At 41.2% G+C, this 23,503-nt stretch overlaps 1 protein-coding gene across 7 annotated transcripts in view; it reads right to left on the bottom strand.

Annotated features, from left to right (window-relative positions):
- IFT140 (intraflagellar transport 140) overlaps positions 1-23,503 on the bottom strand; it is a 76,469-nt gene that overhangs the window by 18,079 nt on the left and 34,887 nt on the right. For all 7 annotated transcript variants that reach the window (XM_085879207.1, XM_085879208.1, XM_085879213.1 and 4 more), the window contains exons 10-22: positions 22,749-22,952; positions 16,948-17,020; positions 15,328-15,419; positions 13,358-13,485; positions 12,471-12,588; positions 11,241-11,374; positions 6,962-7,085; positions 6,467-6,598; positions 6,050-6,228; positions 3,778-3,955; positions 3,445-3,635; positions 2,051-2,146; positions 1,652-1,784 (exon numbers count right to left, since the gene is read on the bottom strand). In XM_085879207.1, coding sequence (XP_085735333.1) covers positions 1,652-1,784; positions 2,051-2,146; positions 3,445-3,635; positions 3,778-3,955; positions 6,050-6,228; positions 6,467-6,598; positions 6,962-7,085; positions 11,241-11,374; positions 12,471-12,588; positions 13,358-13,485; positions 15,328-15,419; positions 16,948-17,020; positions 22,749-22,952 — 1,782 coding nt within the window. The remainder of the gene's footprint in view (positions 1-1,651; positions 1,785-2,050; positions 2,147-3,444; positions 3,636-3,777; positions 3,956-6,049; positions 6,229-6,466; positions 6,599-6,961; positions 7,086-11,240; positions 11,375-12,470; positions 12,589-13,357; positions 13,486-15,327; positions 15,420-16,947; positions 17,021-22,748; positions 22,953-23,503) is intronic.

The raw sequence follows: 23,503 nt of genomic DNA, 5'->3' as shown, positions 1-23,503 counted from the left end.
ACTGTGCCTGACATAATGGAGAGTTATAAATGGGCATATTTTGCACCCAAGAAGGGAGAAAGGGAAATAAGCATTGTGAAACAAAGCAAAGGAGTCAGAGGAGGAAGATGAAGTCATGAATAAACAACAGAGGAAATGCCATAGTAATTTGAAAGAAGATGAGGGGATGAATAAACAGCAGAAGAAACACTATAGTTTGTTTTAGGATACAACCATGGCAACTATCACTAATGTGAGAATGATAGAAGAGGAAGGAAGAGGCAAATCCATAAAAGGATGTAAAAGCTTCTTTTTCTTTAGTGAGTGGGATGTAAGGGAAGAAAGCAAGTGATCTGAATATGTGGGATGGAAAGGGGGGGGGGGGTAGAAGATAGCAAGAGTGGGGTCAGAACAGCAATCGGCAGGAATGTACTACGCCGTGTTTTTTATCGTAATAAGAGAAAGCAAGAGAAATGTATTTGAGGGAAGAAGTAGAGACTGGAGATGAAATGCAAAGGGCAGTACAGGTAGGCTGTGCATTCTGCTGTATCACCCAAACAAGTAACACAAAAGCAGAATGTAAAAAACAACGTATGGGACAGACAAGTACAGTGATGGATACACGAATGTTTTACATTAACCTAACAATAAAAAGAACAAGCAGACAACAATTTATCCAATCAACAGAAGTTAGTTTACGGAGGACCATGTACTTTCCAATCTTTCAGGTTGCATTGCGGAAGAATAGCTGTGGAATCGCTTTGAAGAAGTGTGGTCCCATCTGAGCAGAGCGGTCTTGCATTTGAATAGTAACAAAATTGGATCATCATGCAGAGGGCACTGCCTGGTGGACGATTTTCATTCAGCTTCATTTGTGGGAAGGGTTAAGCCAGCTGTTCAGTGTACAGTTGTACACTATAGACATGAAAGTTCCCATGATATAGTTTGGAAAACTTAGTCATTTGGTCCATGTTTAAATTTGAGCGATACAATACATTACTTTGTCTCTAGAGATCTAATAAAGTTCTGATTGACAAGGATTTTTTTATTGATGAGCCCACACAAATTGCTATAATCAGTATAAAAATGGCACAAGGTAAAGAAAATCGCATGCCTAACTAATTTGTCTCACCGTATTAAAGATTGCATCACTCGTCTTGAAGCTTGATGTTGTCTTAACAGTTAAGGGGGCTGGCTTAAGATCCTCGGGTCCTGAGTTTGAGCACCTGCAGGTGCCGTTAAAATAACTCCAGGTGGGTCATCCGAGCCTGTCAACCTTCCGAGGTTGGCAAAATGAGTACCAACTTACTGGTAAGAATGAGCCACTAAAGTATCCTACGTCGGAGTAGTGACCCGTCCCGGTTTGTGCCCCCTCACCAAGGCAAAACTGCCGAGGCACTCAGCAGCTCTATTCGTCAGAAGATGCGAAAAGGAGTGCTTTTTTTCTTTCTTCACTTGTCTTGCCAAGTTGGGGGCCTTGGTAAAGTCCTTGAAAATACAGTAATGCAAAGTCTGTAGAGGATCCTGTAACCAAGAAGTGAAAATATTGTGTAGCTTACCTTTATTAGTTGTGTGTTCAGCAGGACATGCTGCAGAACAAGCTCCAACAAAAGCAAATAAAGGTTGTGTGTGCTAAATATAAGTGGTTGTACATGAGGTGCGGAAAGCTTACCTCATTTGTCTCACCAAGGATACAGTGTATGCGGATGAGAGACTGATAGTCCTTGGCAGTTTCAAAGTACTTGTAGGCCTCTTGCATCATACTAATACTCTCCAGATATTGTCCCCACCACTTTAATAGGCTCCTGCAACCAAAATCAGCTACAATAGTCAAAATACCTTCACACCTGAACCAAGATTGCAGCATCTGCAGTGCTTATAAAAGTCAGAGATGTTTCTCCTACTTTCAATGAACTGTTTAATTGAAGAAAATAAAAATCAAGGTGAAGTGATTTATGCTCGATTATATTGGATTGCACTGATTATTATATTACAATGCTTATATTGCAGTGTTGTATGAAGTAATTTTCAGCATTTGTTTTAAAGTTTAAGGACAAGTGTGCACATTTACCTGTCTTTGCTTTTGGCAATGTAGGCCTTCAAGGCTTGCTTATTGCTGAACAAAATCCGAGGAACTTCAAACCTGTGCGTTTCTGACCTCTCATAGCTGCACACCGAGAAAAATAGATTATTGTTGTGCAACATATACTTTATTCCTCATCGATACAAACATTATAGTTTAACTTTGGCAACACTTTCACAATGCTGCGAGCCCAGGTTAAGTCAACGTTGATATATTGGACTGGTTTGTCCATTATTTATGCTTGTTCATGCATTCTAACTTCACATCAGCCATATCATATTGCTGTGGAAATGGCTTCTTAAAAGGGTTAAATAGTGCAATGCTTAGCAACAGTGATTTCCACAGTGCATGTTTAGCGTAAGCGTAAGGTAAAATGACAATATTAGGAAATGCATCGTTATTTGTATAAAAAGTAGCTGTCTAACTTCCCCACATGTTCGTGTCTAAAACTGCTCCAACTTGAAACTTTATTAATGTTTTTATCTCTCTGCAATCTGTCCTCTATGTGCTTTTTTTGGAGAAACAAGACCGTGGGTACTAGTTTTGACATGAAGACAGTTTTGGCACAAAAGGCACTCGCCGGACATGTTTTCGTGAAGCTTAAGGGAGGGTGTGCCTTGATTGATGGCTAAATCGCCAAGCAGTGTGAGGTGGACAAGGCGGGGCTATGTCGTGGGGTGGGGCATCACAGAAGCCGATAAGAGGCTGAGCATGCGTCCCAGTCAGGGAGCCAGGGGATTCACACACATCCAGGTAATGGCAAGCTTGTGGTTCGGGTCGTCCTCCTGGCTTCAGAGCTTGTGGGTCGTGGCTCGTGATTCCTTGCCCCCATGTCGTTTCACAGACCATTCGTTGCCGGTCCAGCTTGGACAGTTTCAGCTGTTGGCCAGACAGGTTCCGAGAGTCCGACCTGCTTCCGCAGAAACACCGTCTGGTTTCCCGCCTGTCTAGCTGTGCATCGGTCACATAGCCCACATTTGGGTCACGGAGGGTATTCCATTGTCCTGTCTTTTATCACTGGTCCCTCTCCTGTGGTATGATTGGAGCCCAATAAAGTTAGATAATGAAGGATCGTTTGTACATACGATACCAGAGTGCAGACTTCAGTTTGTAAATATAATTGTAGAATAAATGTGGGGCAAACTCACTGGCAAGAAAGCAATATTGAGTTATAAGTGTTATAAACTCACCCAAATCACGTATTCCCTTTTCATAAAATATTAACTAATCCATATGTGCAATGTAGAGACTGAATCCAATAAAGGCATTCTGACTGAAAGATTTACTTTTGATTAGTTTGACAGGTGCACATGGTCATGAAGCCTTGTTATAAGACAAACTTTAACAAACCAATGGGTATGCATGGGGACATGTGCACTGACTTGTGAATCGCTGCATCAATGTTGCCTTTTTCCTCCATATATTGTGCAAGCTTGTAGTGGGTGTTGCGCATGTGAATGCGGACATGTTTCTCTGCTAATTCCACAGCCTTATCCCACTGCCCCGAGGCTTGGTATAATTTGTTCAGCAAGTCGTATCGTCCGCAACTCCTGTACAGTTCTTCAGCCTCATCCTGCACTCCAAATCACACTCACTTAGATAGTACATACAGTTTCGTCATTATCGCTGCAATAAGGTGCCTGGAAATGTATGTTCATATGGCCTGTGCAGTGCCTACGATTGTGAGTCAAAATAGCTTTTGTGGGAACCCTTACAATCATTCCCAGCTGTAAAGCCATCATAGCGATCCGTGCCTCAAACTCGGGCTCCTGCTCTGCCTCCCGTACAGCCCGGGCAGCATGTGCATTCCCCATCTTTCCAAGGCACACACGTCCCAAGTCCAGACGGCGGGACTTTATGCACATCCTGGCCATATTCTTCCAAACCCTTTCGCTGCTCCCACGGGGGCAAAGGTGACTTGTTACATTTCAAAGAATACAATAAATCCCATAAGTAGTTTCACTCCCCCATGAGTCTATATGCATTTATATAAAATAAATCCATATAAATAAAGTGCCATTGTTTCTAAAATGTTTGCATCACAATGTATGTGGTGTACTAACTTACATAAACATCTATACTGATACTGTCAGTCATAGATTATCAGTGACATTTGTATCATAGACTCACTTATAAAGATAACTAGCACTGAATCCGTCGCTTCACTGATAGTAATTGAACAACATAACTTAGATATGTTACAGTACAGTTATACGGTTTATTGATCGTCAATATTTGCAAATATATTTTTATTCCAGAAACATTTTGTTAAAATTTAATATTAGTAAGACACACACTTCTTCACTAAAAGACAAAATGAGGAATTTGTTTTATGCTCCCAGGGATCAGACGTTACAAGTTTTGTTTTGTTTTCAAGTTGTAAAATGCATCAAGGTTGTTATGATGTATGCTCTATGATGGTGAACAATCAGGAAAAAACCGCTATATTTTATTTCAGCTTCTCATTGAGTCATGAATAAGACACCGCTTTACTAATGGAGGTTGACGCTATTGTTACGTTATTAAAGTACAATTATTATTATTAACGTTACGATATTATTATTATTATTATTCCAAAACGTAGGCCAATTAGTGATGGCTTGTTAGCAGTTATCAGAAGTGGTTTCTAAAATAATACACAGCTTCTCATCGAGTCACGAATAATACACCACCATAAAGGCCTAGCCGAGCATTCGATGTAACGACATCTTACTAGACCGCCAACTTACTAAATCCATCATCCCGAAGCCTAGCATCTAGCATTCAGCCCATCACCTATTGACGTCAGATAGTCATATATATATATATATATATATATATATACATACATATACATACATACATATATATATACATATACATATATATATACATATATATATATATATATACATATACATATACATATACATATATATATATATATATACATATACATATATATATATATATATATATATACACACACACACACACACACACACACACACACACACACACACACACACACACACACACACACACACACACACACACACACACGTCTGAAGACGACAATGGTTCACGAGCGGTATTTGACGATGTAGATTGTATCAGAAGTCAAGAATGAGACAATGTGATAATGTTTGACCAAGTTATAATTCAAAATATTGTCATTCTAGCTCTCAAAGTTTGGGCGGTTGTATGATTTTGTCAAAATTTGCAATTTTCTAAGTTTTTGACCTTGTGACCTTGACCTTGGGATGAAATTGAAAAATTGGACAACGACAAGTTTTAGATAATTCATTTTGCTATTCAAATACCGAAGAACCCATTCCATTCAGTCAATTCCCTAGGAGAAGATAGATTTTTAATCCGACTACCCCCTAAAAATGGCTAATTTTTGGGCGTGGCTCCACTCACAATGGGCGAAGCACGCCCTGATCCAGGAAAACACAACGAGACATTGATATCGAACACATAACCAAGTTTCATCAAGATCGGATCAAAGTCCACGGAGTTATGCTCTGGACAGACAGACACAGACGGACAGACACACAGACAGACACACACAGACATAACGAATATAGTGGTCACTCTGGCTGGTGCTCGTGAACCAATATATGGGTTATGTTCTTCAACTGCCATAAGTGAAGCGACGAAAGGCCTAAATTAGTGCTAGATGTAATGCCGTAATGACATCCAAGATGTAACGCCATAATAACGTCCCAGACGTAACGCCGTAATGACATCCCAGATGCAACACTGTGATGACGTCCCAGACACAACGCCGTAATGACGCCCCAGCGAAAAGAGCGTGATAGGCAGAGGGACAGATAGACGGATGGAGAAATCCAGCTACTTTAACATGGAGATTATCTTTAAAATATCTTTATCCGCAGAATAATGGGTTATTTTGTTATTAAAAGATAAATAGATCCATAAGGTTGTACAATTAAACATGATTTGTGCAGGATGTCAACATTTCAATTTGATCCCAAATTTTACCTCTTGATGAGTCTGATTGCTCTGAAGGCCTTTTCTGTGTTCCCTACGGTGAGGCAGTAGCTAAATTTCAACAAGGCATCTTTTGTTTCCTTTGTGCAGTCCTCAAGGCCCACAAAGTCCCGAAGAGCTCTCCAGGTTACTCTATCAGCATCGGTGGCTGAGCCATTGTGATGTCTTCCCTGTGGGTGCATCGGTGACATCCCCTTGTTTAAACTTGTGTAAATCAAGGGCTTCAGATAAGCTTCCACTAAATATTCAAGAGGTTATTTATGAGTGCTTCATTGCAGAGTACTGTCACTCTGCCACAGCAGTGCAAAAAGAACTGTGATGTGGATATCTATTTTAATTGTGCTTTTAAGAAAGTAGCACACCCCTTTAGCAAAAAGGCCAAAAGATGAGAAGCAAGGAATCACCTACCTTCCTCATGAAATAGTAATATGGAGCTTGTAGCCCAAGGAGACAGAGAGCATATTGAGGAAGTGTGAAGATCTCCTGTGGGTGCAAGCCATGCTCCTGACTACAGAAGAAGGATACCACCAACACGTCGTTCTGTGAAATAAATAAAAGCAAATTTCACTCAACCTAAAGATTTAGTAATGGGGAATGATGTAACCATTGTCAAGCCAACAAAATGAACTTTCACTCATAAAAAATCAATAATGTTGGGATATCATTGCCGATATTGACATATTCATCACATGTATGTTGAACCACATGACATGAACATGAAAAAGTGTTTTCGTCTCACATATTTTACAGAACCTTTTTCTTTCATGAACTAGCTAGTTCTTATTTCACCTGTAAATGACCAATTTTAACAAAGCAATGTGCTTCCTTTGTCCTCACATTGGAAAATAAACTGTGAGAACGATCAGATCAGTGAGAAGGCAATGTAGGTGCGCTGTAACTCACCATGACGTTGGAGTCTTCAGGCAGTTCTATCATCTCTGCTTCACAGACAAGTAAATGTGGTTCCTCCTGGTCCCAATGCAGGCTTATGGGATGCCTCCCTTTCAGGACACTCGTAGTACTTCCCCTGTCAGGATAGCAAAACCTCAACCACAATGTATGAAATCCAAGTAAAATGATAATGCAAGAAGCAGAAGAAAGTAGTGAGAGGGAAAGCAATAAGCTGGATGCAGGAAAAAAAAGCAAGAAGAGACAGACACAGGTAGTAGATGAAGAATCACACACCATGACTGCATGAATATTAAACGTTTTGGACAAACCCTCAAGTTAGTTGTGTTCTTGCATTTTCTCATACTTTTGGTGATAAAAAAGCAGCACTATTTTATTTTATAAGATCTAAGGCTCAGAGTGGAGCTGCCCCCCCCCTCACACACACACACACACACACACACACACACACACACACACACACACACACACACACACACACACACACACACACACACACACACACACACACACACACACACACACACCTGTGAGACCAGACAAACACAGCCACTCAGTTTGGGGAGGAGTGCTGTCAATTACCGGGGCACTCTGAGTCATTATCATCTTGCGGCCGTAGCCGAGACTAACTCTGGGTACCAACAACTCCACAACAATGTGCCACCTTTCTCACCGCTCTCAGTGAGGCATTTCTTAAGAAGGAAATTCCTCCTCCCCTTTGATGCCAACCTATGGGGATTGTCTGTACTCTTATCCTTTTAAATGATGAAGTCAAGCGAGAAAGAAGTACGTACAATTTTAAAAGTCTTTTGTATGACTTGCTGGGGAACGATCCAACGACCTCTTACAGTCAGAATGGATGCTCCAACCTTTACACCACCAAAACATGTTGCTTAATGTTTAAATAATTAATCAATATGTAACCAGCAACAAATCAAATAAGTGAAAGATCACAACTGAGGTAGTTTAAAATTCAGTTTCCGTTCTTGTTTGACATGATTACTACCAGATAAGATACCAGGAAGAGGATCCGTCACAATTTATGGGAAAAGCAGGCAATGGTACCAGTCTCCAGTGATGGGAAAAGTTTAAGTTAATCTTTCGATTTATATTATTTCATGGAGTTTAAAAAGGTTAATTGTGTTGCACTCCTGGTTTCACTCAGAGCCAAAGCTTGAGCCACTTATACCACCCACCACAAAATGGTGGTGCAACATCAGGCAGTGGAGGTTCAATTTGTCAAAAAATAGGGCAAAATACAGCTATTTTAAATTGTGTTCCTCCATGAAGATCTGTATTAAATCTACTTTAATCTAGATGTTTTTTGTTGATTTTAAAGATTACTGGAAGGGAGAATAATGTGACTGAATACATTGCATCACAAAAAGTGAAATAAAAATGCAAAACAACCAATCAGCAGCTTTTCAAATGCAACATGGGGAGCAGCCGCTGTAAACGAGAGGGATGACTGCAAGGAGAGACACCACGGTTTGCAATATACTGGCAGAGTAGACGCCCTACATGCGATCTTGGTCTAAGCATGCGACACATTCTTCTGACATGTAGCTTTATTTGGGATGTGTATGGTTTTGGAGTGAGGACGATCTGCGATGGTGGTGAACAGCTGTCTTGAAGACCTGGAGGGAAGGATGAGATTGAAGAGGATGTAGAAGTTGATTCCACAGGCAGGAAATAAAGTGCAACAAATGAGTAGAGGTGAGCAGTGATCCTGGATTGAGGTAATTTTACCAGAAGAGTTGATGGTGGACTGTGTGAGTCCTGCAGAAACCTGGCGGAAGGGGGGACAAAGTACAGAAAGAGCAGAGAGTGCAAGATCAGAAAGGAGGGGGAAGAAGACAGAGATAATCTTAAAGGTCTTGGCTTCCACAGCATCAACCTGAGCAAGATGTGAGACAGAGGAGTGAGCCCAAAAGGGAAAGCAGTACTCTATCAAGCTGTGGATAATGGACTTGTAAGCGGATCGGAGTTCAGGTGGGCCAAGGAAGAACTTTGTATGACAGGGGATACCCAGTCGGTGGCTGGCTTTGGAGGCCAATTGTGAAATGTGGTTTGCCCAAGAAAGATCATGCCTGAGCCTGATAGTGAAACCCAGGAGTTTGAATGACTGAACTTCAAGAGGATTGTTAAAAAAGTATATAGAAAGGTTTGCCAAACGGTCCTTTCAGAGAGACACAGTGAGAGTGTGACATTTGTCAGGATTGAAAGACATTCCAAGTGTTTGACCAGTTTGTGATTTTATCAAGGTCTGAAGAGAGGGAAGAGGCTGCAGCTAGCCTGTCTGAAGGATGAGGGATGTCATCAGCCAACAGATAAAGAGGATTTTCCATGGAGTCAGAGAGATCATCGATGAAGATCAGGAATAGGACTGGGCTCAGAACACTGCCTTTGGGCACTCCAGCATTGACAGGGAGAGGAGGTGAAAGGATTCCGTTGAGAGCCTCACATTGTCTACGAGAGTAGAGGAAGCCGGTAAGGTACGTATGGAATTGGCGGTGGATGCCAGACAGAGAGTTTGGAGAGTAAGTCAGGATTCCCAGACTGCATCAAAAGCACGAGAAATGTCTAGACAGACGCCCCTGATCTAAAGTCTGACATTGAGAGCTTCCATCCATTGCTGGGTGAGTAGAAGCAGCATGTCCAAGGTGAAGTGACATGGTCTGAATCCAAATTGGTGATCTGAGATGAGGTTTTTGGAGAAAAGGAAAGATTTCATATTAACTGTGATAATGGATTCCATGACCTTGCTGATTATTGGAAGAAACTCATAGATATGCAGTTGAGGGGATAAGCTTTTGCGCCTTTATATGTGGTCCAGTGACGATGGCTGATTTCCATGCAGATGGAAGATGACCAAGTACAAATGAGCAGGTGAAAAGGGCATAGAGAGGAAGTACAAGAGCAGCAGAACAGGTTTTCAGGACACGTGAGCTGATGCTATCCGCTCCCATAGCAGAGTCAGAGTCGAGGGTTGAAATAGCATTCTCCACCTTCTTATGTGCAAAAAAAATTCTGAGGTGAAGTCCAGGTGCAGTTGGCTATGATAGGGATGGACACACATTCGTTGTGGACTTTATGGAATGCACTGAGATTGCCTTTGGTTGGATTAGCCTTCCAGGAAGAGAAGACAAGTTGTTTCAGAACAACTGCCTCACCACAGAATTCAGTGCACCATGGGCAGGAAAAAAGGTAGGATAATTGAAGATGAGATGGGATGAACCTGTGCATGAGAGAGTGAGAGCAGGTTTCTGTGTAAAAATTCCCAAGCTGAGTTGGGAATGAAAGATCACAACTGAGATCGGGGCAGCAGATATGGGAGACCAGTCCTGAAAAGAGATGGCTGCTTGCAATCCCTGCCAATCTGCTTGAGTGAAATGCCAGACTCACCCACCAGCATTGAGGCAGCTCTCTCCGAATAGCCTGAGAGATGTTGACTTTCACAAGCATATGATCAGATGAACCAATTGAAGCAGAGGAAGAGCGGGAGACGTTTGTAACAAAGTTAATCAACACAAAGTCCAGAATGGAGGATTTGCCATCGGGAGAAATCGGAGTTGTAAAGTTCACAGATTGAGTCAGTCCCATGGAGCCACAGAAGTCCTTTACTGATGTGCCATGGCTAGTAAGAGAGCTAACAACACCCAGTCAAGTTGAATTGTGACAATTGAAATCGCCACATATGGGGAAGAGAGATCTGAGATGAGTGGTTGGGATGCCAAGAGAAATCTGTTGATTGAATGCATTCCTCACAAAAGTACAATAACAGGGGGATATTATTCCAGCATTATGCAAAAAATTGTGGCATGCCATGAAGAACAAATGCAGAACGATACTGGTAGTCAGTGATGTGTTCGTCCTTCATGACAACATGCCTGTGCACAAAACTTGTGATGTGTAGACCACCATTCTTGACTGTGGTTTTAAGTATCTGGATCATCCCTCCATCGAGTCGTGACCTCGCCCGCATGGACTATCGTCTGATTTGACATTTGGAACGTCACTTGCATGGCATCCGATTTGCAAACAGTTAGGAGATGAATGAAGTAACAGATGTGGCTGAAAGAGCTCTCTGAAATTTTATAGTTTACTAGCATAGACAGTCTGAAGGATGAATGGAGCAAGTAAATTGTTGAGGTTATGGAGGACAAAATGAAAAAATAAAATGGTTAGTGCATGTTGAACATTGTTATAGTATCCCATTTTGATAGATTTTTGAATGCCCCTCCTATGAAGTAAGAATAGTCGATTTCAATACCAATTATTGTTGTGTATTCCAGGTGCTGCATCCTCCAAATCGCTACTCGATCCACCGCTAGCAAAGTCATAATCCAGTATACGGTCTGTTTCAACAATGTACACGTACAGGTGAGAATATACGCTCCCATTTGCCTAGGAAAGAAAGTCACAATGGCATGATTAGGGTATTGCATTGACAATGAACCTCAATATAGTTGCTATACACTCATATTAATTAACTGATCAACACAAGTCTATCTGTTTGTAATTCTTCTTGTCCACATTTATTGTGATCTTTGTCTGTGCTACAATAGGGTGTGCGTGTGTGTGTGTGTGTGTGTGTGTGTGTGTGTGTGTGTGTGTGTGTGACCATTTTTCTCTTAAATTGCTCAACGGAACTTCGTCAAACTTTCAGAGGTTCATCAATGAGTGCATGTGAATGTTTTAGGTGAAAATAAATATATAAAATTTTGAAAAGAAAAATTGTACTTGTTTGGATAAAAAAAATTAAAAAAAATGATAATAATAATAAAAATATATCTATATATATTAAAAAATAAGTAGAGGTACATTAAAAGGACACCACCCCCATGCCAAATAAATAAATAACACATCCTCTAGTGCGCAACATTGCCGAGGTGCCTTCGGCACCTAGCGATGCCGCCGTGCAGCACATGGAGACGGAATTGGGAACGAGTGGTGTACAATAATTGATTGATTAATTGATTACTTGTGACATAAAAATAGATAAATCCACACACACACACACACACACACACACACACACACACACACACACACACACACACACACACACACACACACACACACACACACACACACACACACTGAAAACTCGACCCACACAGAGGGTGGGTACTCTGCCAGTGCCACTATAAATCGCACCTGCTGATAATTTAACACTTACATTGCATGGTACAATAATGTAATATTTACAGTCTTAATGGAATTATCATAACAAAAGTAATACATGACCCTAAGACCTTTAAGATCACCCTAGACCCTGAAGAGTATGGGGCGTGGGGGGGGGGATTCACCAAATGTATAAATGTACACACTAACATTATCATTTTCATGGAAAATTTTTGTTTTGCTTGGCCCCTTAAACAGAAATAGTAAATGGAAACCCACTTAACACATTTCCCTGCTCAGGCTATTAATCAATGTGCAAATCAATGTAACCACCTACTCATTCATAAAATGTTCAGACAGCATCCATGAAATTCACCTTTTTTCTCAAGAATCCCACAAAGCAGCTTGTTACATTAACCTGGACTGAGGTCAGAGTTCCAAGGTTACTCACAACATCCTTCATATCTCGGGCTGGGAATTGAGCCTTTGCTTCCCTGTGACAAGCAATAAAAGTTATTCCATTAAAAGTACATGAATTAAAATAGTAAGTTGTCGACGTTATAGGTTAATTATACATCAGGGTTGTCGATATAACGACTGCACTTTAAATTACAAAATTGAAGAAAAATTGGATGAAGAAAATATTGAAAGATTTCCGAGTGAACTGTTAGAAAAAAGTAATTGAAGTACATATTTAAATTTTGGGATCACAAGTGTCCAGTCTTGTGTATGTTAAATATTTAGCAAAATAAAAGAGATATACTGTAAACACTCAAAGCCTGGTGTTGGCGCAGTGGTTAGGGCAGCGGCTTGGGATCCAAAAGGTCCCGAGTTCAAGCCCCGTTGGGCCACTGAATTAATACACCAGGGGGTTGACTCAGCCTGTCATCCTTCCGAGGTCGGCGAAATGAGTACCAGTGTACTGGGCCGGTGTATACCCCGGTTAAAAATAGGTGTACCATATCCCTGTGTCGTAAGAGGCGACCAGGGTTGCGTCAGGAAGGGGATCCGGCGTAAAACATGTGCCAAATCACTATTCGGATCATACGGATGATCGCTGTGGCGACCCCAAATGGGAGCAGCCGAAAGAAGAAGAAGAAGATACTGTAAACACTCAACTTCATCCCTACCGACCAACTAGTGCATATCAAAATCATTATGATGCCAATATTTAGTGCTCTACATAGTACAATGAGCAACACTGTACGAACAATATAAATTGCAAAGACAGTGCAGATTTATAAACCTTAAAAGGATCATTACCTGCGTGAAAGGTCAAACACACAGATGTAGCAGGTATCAGTGGTGACCAAAAGATAACTTCCACAAGCATGCAGCATGTTTGGTGAACCCTCCAATTCACTGAATGGGAGAACTTGCTTGACCGTTCCCTATGTAATTACAACAAACAGATCCAACATCTCATTTGTACAACAAACATCAGAAATATATAATTTTGATTCCCTGTCCTCAGCTGCCCTCTCTTTTCATATTCTTCACAGACAACCTCCTTCACGGTTTTCCCTTTCAGAAACGCTCTCCGAGCTTCACATTCTCAAAATAACTTTGTTTCATTTACCCCTAGCACATATCATATGTAGAATATTTGTACAATAAAGCCCCCCCCCCCAAATCCAGTCCCAAATTACCAGACAATTTTGTTGTAAAACATACACACCAAACTAATCATGTTATTATAATCGCCATCGTTTCAATGTTGGGAACAGCAATACACATTGAAAATAAGTTAAGTACATCTAAAGAACCATGCTGTTTGTGAAAAAGGGTCTGCCTGTTCCAAATGAAACCTTCACATTGCCACTATACAGAGTAATCTGACAAGCAAAAAGTACCGTGGGGCTATTATGGATCATGTTGTTGTTCCACATTATGACAACCATTCACTTCTCACAAGACTTGTATTTGTGGATGGCAATGCCAGACCCAACCGTTCTCATGCAGTTACCAACTTCTTGCGAAACAATGCCATCACAACATTGCCCTGACCAGCAAGGAATCTTGATTTAAATCCAACAAAGCCCATTTGGTACATTCTTGGATGAAAAATTAAGAAAATGGACCCTCCTGTGCAGAATGTAGACTCTAAGTCATTTAGAGGTTGCTTTACACTGGGAATGGAAACACTTCCTTTTGGAATCTATCTGGTGGCATCTTCAGGGAGTGAGAAGGAGGGTTGCAGCAGTCATTTGTTCCTAATGGTTCTTACACACATTGTTACCTCCACCACTGAAGGTGGGCAGAGGTTATGTTTTCACCCCTATCTGTCTGTTTGTCTTTGAACAGGATATCTGAAAAAGTTGTGAACGGATTTGATTGAATTTGGTAGACAAATTAGGTGTGGGACAAGGATGAATTGATTAGATTTTGTTAAAGATCTGGATACTCCAATTTTTAAGTGATTCTTCACCATTGAGTAATCGGGCTAAAAATGATATTTAACACGATATCTCAAAAATATATGGATGGATTCTGACGAAACATGGTGGACAGGTTGGGAGCGTGACATGGACGAAAGTATTCATTTTGGTGAAGATCCGGATCCAGAGAGAATACGTTTTTTTAATTTTTAATGTGATTCTTCACCATTGAGAGATGGGACCAAAAAAGATATATAGAATTATATTTGAAAAAGTTATGGATGAGTTATGACAAAACTTGGTGGATGAGTTGGTTAGGTAACAAGAACAAGCCGATTCAATTTTCGTTCAGGTCTGAATCCAGATATGGCCCATCAATGGGATCCAAAACAAACTGTTCAGCCTGGCGTAGGTATGTGCTCTAGCAATTGCTGTTCTAGTTGTCCTTTTCAGACATTCATTCTTTTGTTATATTGTTGGATGTCCTTATTGACTGGTCTTCAGCCCTACATCACAGGATGTGTTGCCAGCAACCCAATTCTAAACTCGTGTTTTTTTGGTGTTAAACAGTGCCGTTTACAGACATTCTCATTTTGTGATTTAAAAAAAAAAATCAACAAAACCGTTGAATTTGTCTTGAATTATTTGTCAAACATGTATACTTTACCAATATATATATTTATATTTTTGATAAATGTTAGTTTCTGAATAATCTCATTGGTAATATTGCTACAATACAGAAAAACAGCTTGTGCTTAACTTTTTTCCATGTGTATGTATATTTTAAATATATCAAGCTAATGTTTTTTTTTTTACAGCATGAATGTTTTGAGAAATTCTGCAAAAAGAGCAAACCTGCAGTGTGTGCACCTGTACAGCTCTGCCTTTGATGGTAAAAATGTTTTCTTCATAAACCACCACAGCAGTCGATTCGCACTGGAAAGAATCTGATAAAGACATTGATGAGAACATGCCTTTATCATAAGATGTACAGTAAATATTATTTTTGATTAGAGTATAAATAACGACGGTCATTGCATTTTGGTAAAATTGGCCAGAGCTGGAGAGATAATTATCTTTTCAAGCAGAAGTTATACAGTAAGCTGGCTTAGTACATAACTACTGTTTTTTGTTCATTGGTGTTTTGAAATCTCAGCATCACAATTACTGGTATGCAGCAATTTTAACAAGAATGACAGTACATTATCCAAGAGGCGTTTTGGATACTCACAAAGCACAGTTAACCCCCCATTTGTCTCACGGCTTCAAATCAGTATACATATTACACGGGTTGGCCTGCTTAACATTCCCATCTGAATTAACCCAAGGCTCATGACGCTTGGAAACAAAGTTAAAATCCCATATAATGGATTATATAATATCAAAGCTGATGGAAGTATGTTAACAGCCATGGGAAGCGAGGTGTGACTGGCGTCTTAAGCGTTAGCCCTTTTGTGGAGAAAAAAACATCAGCTGTGCCTCGCTTCTGACAATGGCAAGCATGCTCGACTGCTTGCAGATGATAACATCCATTGTTTAACTTATCTGTCGATGCAGCCAGAAACTGGTCTTCATGGTGACTATAATTCCATCAAATCTCATACTGTGTAGAAATGTCGGTTGTCTACCAATGTGCTTGTAATATACGTAAAAGTATATTGATATCTCCTAATGTCCTGGTCCTGAATGTGATTTGTGTCCAAGCTCTACCAAGGGCCTTAAAGGATTTTTTTTCCAATTATTGGGACAGCACACCAAAACTTGAAATGAACTCTCTCAATATGGATGTGCATAATTTTTCTTATGCTGCAAAGCAGTGTGTGGTTTATGGAGATGTTCAGCAGTTACTAAAACTCAGTTGAAGTAAGATGCCATGAGTTAATGATGTGCATAATATGATCTGACTTCTGTGGTGCAAATAACAACTTCTGTGGTCTGAGCTGTGCTTGTTCCATTCATTAATTTTGTATGCAGCACATGGCTGCTGGTGAGGGCACGGTTGTGCCACTGATGCAATGTCCTCTGTCGGTCAGGGCAGGAATTTGGAATTTGGCAAGGTAACCAGCGAGAGCTCGGCTACTCTTTGCAAAGGACTCTGTGGGATGTTTAACGTCCACCAACTAATGCCATTACATGGGACACCCAGTTTAACATCTATTCGAGGGACGGCATACACATTGATGAATTACTCTGCCTGCAAAACAACAGGATGACAGTTTATAGCTGGGTTGAGATTCAAACCCAGGCTACACAGCTGATAGAGTCTGCATACCTCCAGGCCACCCTGACAGCAGCTATGCTTGTTGCCAAAGGTGGACCCTATGAAAAGTAGAATAAACAGTTGTGAATTAATAATCCTGAATACTTCCTTATTGTCCAAATACTTTTGGTAACACAATGTAAAATTGCTCTTTCAGCTGCAAACATAAATGTTAAGAGAAAAGGCAAGAATAAAAGGAATGAAGAAAAACTTACTGATCTTTCTGAATTCATCTTCTGTTAACTTGAATATACAGATTTGTTCACCATCCCATACAGTCACGGTGTCCTTAAAAAGCCAAGCCGGAGGAAAGTTAAAAAAAAAAACCACAAAAAAAATCATTTAGTGCACTGACCACACTATTTTATCATTTTTGTGATGCTTATAACTGGAATACAAGGGTTGAGGCTCAAGATAAACCACAACTTCTAAACTAATAATTGCATGGGTGCTCTTGGTTTACAAAGCAATATGAGTGTTTGCTTCATCATGCAGGCACAGGGTTCTAATCTAAGAATCTTGTTTATGTCTTTTATCATTGGCCACTCACATATTTGTTCCTTTCATGGTATATATTCCAACCTGACAAATCTCTCAATCAAAGCCGCTTCCGATAAACCAGATATTATTTATTTAACAGAATCATTCCTCCCACTGGACGTCCCTGACTCCTTAGTGTCTCTCCCTGGCTATTGTCTCCTCCAGTTTGATTGAACTAAACCCCATCCTGGTGGAAGAGTTGCACTGTACCTCAAGAACTCCATTTCTCACTCTCCATGTACTGCTCTTACACATCCCAAACCCCAGGAGTACCTCTGGCTGTTACTTCCCCTCCACTCGCACATCCTGTTTGTCCACGTGTTGTACCATCCTCCCAAGTGACGACTCCATCTACATCTCTCTCTCAGATGACATGGACCAATTTTTAATCACTCATTCCAACTCTCTCTTCCTCATTTGTCATGACTTCAATTGTCACCATGCTAATAGGCTGGGTGTTGGTCCCTCTTTCCTCAGCCATGGCACTTTCCACAAAAAGACTTCTGTGACGAAAGGGACTGACTCAATCCGTTAATTTTCTCACCAAGATTTCTCCCAATGCAAAATCTTCCCTTCTGGATTTGGTTTTTACCAACTTCCCCACGAATGTATCTTGATCGGCCCAATTGGCTCATCTATCTTATCATGTGCTTGTGAAGGTCAACATCTCTCTGATCATTCTCAGAGAACAGCCTCAGTGCCGGCAAGTTTGGCAGATTACTCAGGCAAATTGGCAGAGATTACAAGCAGCCATCACACTTCAGGACTGGTCTCCTATATCTAGTGCCCCTGATATTGATTCACCTTGGGAACTCTTCCACAGAAATATGCTCTCTCTGATGCACAGATTCGTCCTATCTTGTCTTCAATTATCTTACCCATCCTCCCACTCTTGGCACTCTGAATCCTGAGGATGAGGCAGTTGCTTTAAAACAACTTGCATTCTCCTCCTGGAAGGCAAATCCAACCGAAGAACATTCCACAAAGCCTGCAACAAATGTTTGTCTACCCTCAGGAGAGCCAGAAAACAACATCTTGTCCAATCTCAAGAATGAACATTCAAATTTGTCTCTCTCCTCGAAAACCAGGTGGCACCTTGTCAAGTCGGTCTCTGATGTATGCTCACGTTCCATCCCTTCCCTCACTTCAAATGACACCACAGCTGACTCCCCTCATGAGAAGGCCGAATGCCTCATTTCTGTGTTTGCTTCAAAATGTTGTGTACCCATCCCGTTTGCCAGTCGTACCCAACTGCTCCTGGATTATGTATCTTTTGCACCTGAGAAGGTGGAAAAGTTTCTGGCAACCCTCGACTCTGACTCTGCAACTGCACAGGACGTCATCAGCTAACGTGTCTTAAAAATCTGCTCTGCTGCCCTTGCACTTCCTCTCTCTCCTCTCTTTTCACCCTGTCATTTACCCGAGGTCATCTTCCATGTGCTTGGAAATCAGCCAACATCGCAGCATTACGTAAAAAGGTGCAGAAATGGATCAGCTTAACGACAGACCAACTAGCTTACTTCCAATCATCAGTACGGTCATAAATCCATCATCGCAGTTGGCATAAAATCATTCTTTTTCTGCAACAGACTCATTTCAGTTCATCATTTTGGATGCAGGCCTGGCCAGTCTACCTTGGATATACTACGTGTACTCTCCCAACAATGAATGGAGACCCTCAATATCAATCATGAGATCAGGGCCATTTCTCTGGACATATCTCGAGCTTTCGATACAGTCTGGCATCCCACCTTACTCTCCAAACTGTCTGCCTATAGAATCCAAGCCAACTCTGCTCTTGGATTCCTGACTTCCTCTACCTTCGTAGCCAACGTGTGGCTCTCAATGGAACCCTTTCTTCTCCTCTCTCTGTCAAAGCTGGAGTACCCCAGGGCAGGGTTTGAGGCCCCATCCTATTCCTAATATTCATCAATGATCTCACTGACTCTCTGGAAAATCCTCCTTAACTCTTTGCTGATGATTCTACTCTCTGCCATGACATCCCTCATCCTTCTGACAGACAGGCAGCAGCCTCTTCCCTCTCCTCAGTCCTTGACAAAATCAAATACTGGTCAAACACTTGGAACATATTTCTCAATCCTAAGAAATCCTATACACTCACTCTGTCTCTCTCTCCGAAAGGACCGTTCCACAAACCCTCCCATCTACTTTCTCAACTACCGTCTCAAAGAGGTTCAGTCACTCAAACTCTTGGGTCTCATTCTCAACCATGATCTCTCTTGGGAAAGCCACATTTCAAATTTGCCCTCCAAAGCCAAATACCGACTGGGCACCCTCCATTGTTTGTGCAAAGTCCTTCCAATTGGTACACCTGAGCTACTATCTACCTACAAGGCTTTCATCCGCAGCTTGATGGAGCACTGCTGTCCCCTCTGGGTTAGCTCCCCCACCTTATATCTTGCTCAGCTTTATGCTGTAGAAACCAAGGCTTTCAATGTCATTGGAATCTCTCGCAATGAAGCTGAGTCGATGGGCCTATCACTTCGCCATTGCCAACAGGTCGGTGGTCTCTGTCTTCTCTTGCCTCATTTCTGGTCTTGCTCCATCTGCCCTCTCCGTGATGTGTCCCTAACCCCCCCACCCCAAGTATCTTCAGGATGCACATGGTCCACCAGAAACCCCCTCTTCATGAACCAGCCTAAATCCAGAACGACTGCTCAACTCCACTCATTTATTCCTCTTTTCCTGCCTGTACAACCACTTTCCACTCTTCGATCTCATTCTTCTCTCCCGGTCTTCAAGACAGCGGTTCGCCACCATCTGAGGTCATCCCCCATCCAAAGCCATGATCTTTTCTGCACCCATTAAACCACTCCCACCCCTCCAAAAATTTTGCTCATGTATCCATCTTGTCCACCCCTTGCATTCCCCCAACCGTCATTGTTACTTGCATCCCTTGTTTGTCAGTCTCCATTTACCTTCTCCCTCCACCTTGCTATTGGCATTTCGCCTTTCTCCTGCTGTACCCTTTGTTATGTTGTGTTCTGGTCTGTTCTGTGCCCTAGCTCTTCCATGAGCCTAGACCATGTATTAAAAAAGTACAAATTAATTGATGAACCTGAGAACCGATACATATTACCTGAACTTGGACACATGCAATTAGCTGGAGTGCAATCGCTTACGAGAAGGTTAGGCCCTCTTCTTGACAAAAATTGAGGAATCAGTTATTGTTTGACGTCTACAGCTCACTGCAACAGGAATGCATGCGCAGCGCTGTTTGAGTCAACACTCCCCCAAGGATATGGCAGCCAATCCCCTTGTAGTCTGAAATGATATCATCGCTTCAGGTTGTATTTGTACACTGTTTTGTGTTTTGGTTATTGGCAAAGACTAATACAAGATTGAAATCGTTCGTTTTAACTCAACACTTCCTCGAAGATTACTGTGGCCAAAAGAAGTATACTTTATGTGCACTCCCAAATCTTTGCTCAGAAATATATGCAATATCATGAAGTGTTCCACATTATCTTGTGAAGCCAGGTTTGTATCCACAATAATTATATTTTAGCTGGAGGCTGTTACCACCTGCCATGATTATAATCAAATTGATTATCAATGAAACAACCATTCGCTTTGCGATGAATGATGTGCCATTTCATGCAGGTGAGACATCTTACACTTCACAGTCCACATCTGTGTGGTGCCGAAGCCAGGCCTGATCATGCTTGGTATCTTATTGCCTTGGATTTGGTGATGTGCACTGATATTTAGTCACTGAAGAAGATAATACAATCAATTGATAGTCTATATTTAATGTAATGCGAGCAAATATACTTTCAGGATGTCAGACTGATTCTAACAGGGAAAGCCTTTTCTATCTACAGGGTGACCCCAAAAAGTGGGCCCAGGGAAATGTTTAATAACCTTCACAGTTTTCATTCAATCTCTTTAATTTTTCAGGTCTGAAATGAGTTAAGGGAAAGTATATCTCCCAAGTTTATTGAATCTGAAATTGACACACGATGTCGTGGACACCAGTCTGAAGAAGTCATTTTATGTTAAAAGTATCTGTGGACAGATTCATTCTTACAGACAAGGAGTCTGTCCTGCACACATTTTGCAATAACAAAAGCAGCCAGCAAGTCTCAAATTCAAAGGTTTGTGAAAAAATTTAGACAGTATGGCACAGTCTTGAATATGACTTCACTAAACGGAGGAAGCCACTCTGGCTGACCAAAATCAGAAAGGTCACCCAAGAATATTGCTGCCGTTGCTGACTAAGTCACCCGCAGTCCCAAGAAATCTCTTCGGCCCCGGTCAAGAGCTCAACATCAGCAAAGAAAGCTTGAAGAGAACTCGATAACAGTGCACACAAGTCATCAATAACTTTGCTCGATGCGTGGCACATTGAGTGAAATGGTCGATGCGTGGCCCATTGAGTGAAATGGTGCCAATTTGTAATTTATCATCAAACATCGACGTCGTCAGTAATTACATTGTAAAATTGTCAAATTTCTTTGTTGACAACTGAAATTTTCACTGATATCTTGACTATGAGTGAGTAATATAATATGCAAATTTTGAACAATATTAAAGTTATTAAACTTTTCCTGAGGCCCACCTTTTTTGGTTCACCCTGTACAGTGTACATTGCCATTGCTGTATCTCTTCATACTTCTCATCAGATTTGGGACCTTCTACATTTTCATCATCTATCACATAACCTGGGTGAGGAATATTTCAGCATTCACAAATCACAAATCGTGAACAATTCTAGAGATGAGAATTTTTCGTTGACAGGTTACCACTTCATTACAGGGTGTTGCCAAAGCAGACATGAACCTGGGATGGAACTGTGCTCGACTGGAATGCCTACTCTTTTTGAAAGATGAAAGATGTCCATAAGTGTGCTCTTGTAGATGAAACTCAGCTTAACGCCTCTTCCAAATGATCTTTGAAGGACAATGCAAGATGCATCAGAAGAACACTTTGTGGTGTAGTTGGATCCTATTTTGTTGGGAATTGAACCCAGACTCAACAACCCAAAGTCGAAAATGCTACCTTGTTGATAGAGTCAGAAAAGCCTCATTGCATTGCTCTCGCTGATGTGGGTTTGATTCCCAGGGCTCTCAGCAGATATTTCCACACAGCTGAAATGGAGTGATGACGTGCTCATGGTTGGTGTTTAGCCACGGAATTGGTAATTTGTTGCGAGTGCCCCTACTGCTTTGAAAAAGAGAAGAATGCAATTCTCCTCCTCCAGCACCACCACTGCCACAACCTCCGCCACTGATATGCTACCTTTGAGTTGTCATGCCAGTCCCATCTATGTACATTACGGAAGCAAAGTGAAAAAAGAAAGACACCCCCTGTTTCACTTTTTACACTTGCAATGTTCTGTATCGAATACAGTATTATCTATACAGGAAAGAAACGGAGGATCAATCTATGAACAAATATCATTATTCAAAAAGCTATCAAAATAATGGGGGGCGGGGGGGAGGCGAGAACTCACATGGGTTACCCAAAGGCCAAGTACTTGGCTATCCATCTGAATTGTCTGTGAAAGATCTGCAGAAAAGCATTTCACATAGAGCTCTGTGGGGGAAATCTGCAGGGCAGCTATATGCTGGCTGTAATGGGAACACATCGCCTGCTCTTTGAGCAAGTACGCACCATGCGGGCTGCTCACCGCCAAGATCTCTGGGTACATACACCACTGTCACAACAAAATGATCAACAGCACGTTTAGATAATAAAGAGGACAAATGATCACATAAATCAACACCAGCACATGAGTCTTTATCAGATAAAAAATACATCATTTTTCACTCTTCTTCGAGCCTCAATCTTGTACATGAAAAACAGAATTTTCACGAAAGTGTGTACATTTTGGTAATCAATCAAAGGATGCAAACATCTGATGTGTCAAAAGCAATTGCTGCATACAAGGAAAAAGATTCTCAGAGGTTCATACAGTCCCGCAAGGATGAAGTTTAAAAACAGTTCAAGTCCCAAAGCAGGTGGTAGAGGAAAACGACATCAAAAACTACATCAAACAAGTTCCAAAACAGCATTTTTTGCCCCATGTTTCACTTTTTTGGCCCGTGTTTTATAGCTCAAAACAGAATTAATGTGAACCACAAAATGTGTTATACACAAATTGAACCCCCTCACCCCTGGATGGCAAAATTATGCCCAAAGGGGCACCGCAAAACTTACTGTATATGACAGCATTTCATTAAACTCCCTTGAGTTACATTATGGAGC

Source organism: Eptatretus burgeri, chromosome 4 (genome assembly GCF_056783735.1).
Source record: "Eptatretus burgeri isolate ZD-2024b chromosome 4, Ebu_testis_v1, whole genome shotgun sequence".
NCBI lineage: Eukaryota > Metazoa > Chordata > Myxini > Myxiniformes > Myxinidae > Eptatretus > Eptatretus burgeri.
The sequence above is the reverse complement of the archived record's forward strand: the minus strand, read 5'-3'. Positions and strand labels throughout refer to the sequence as shown.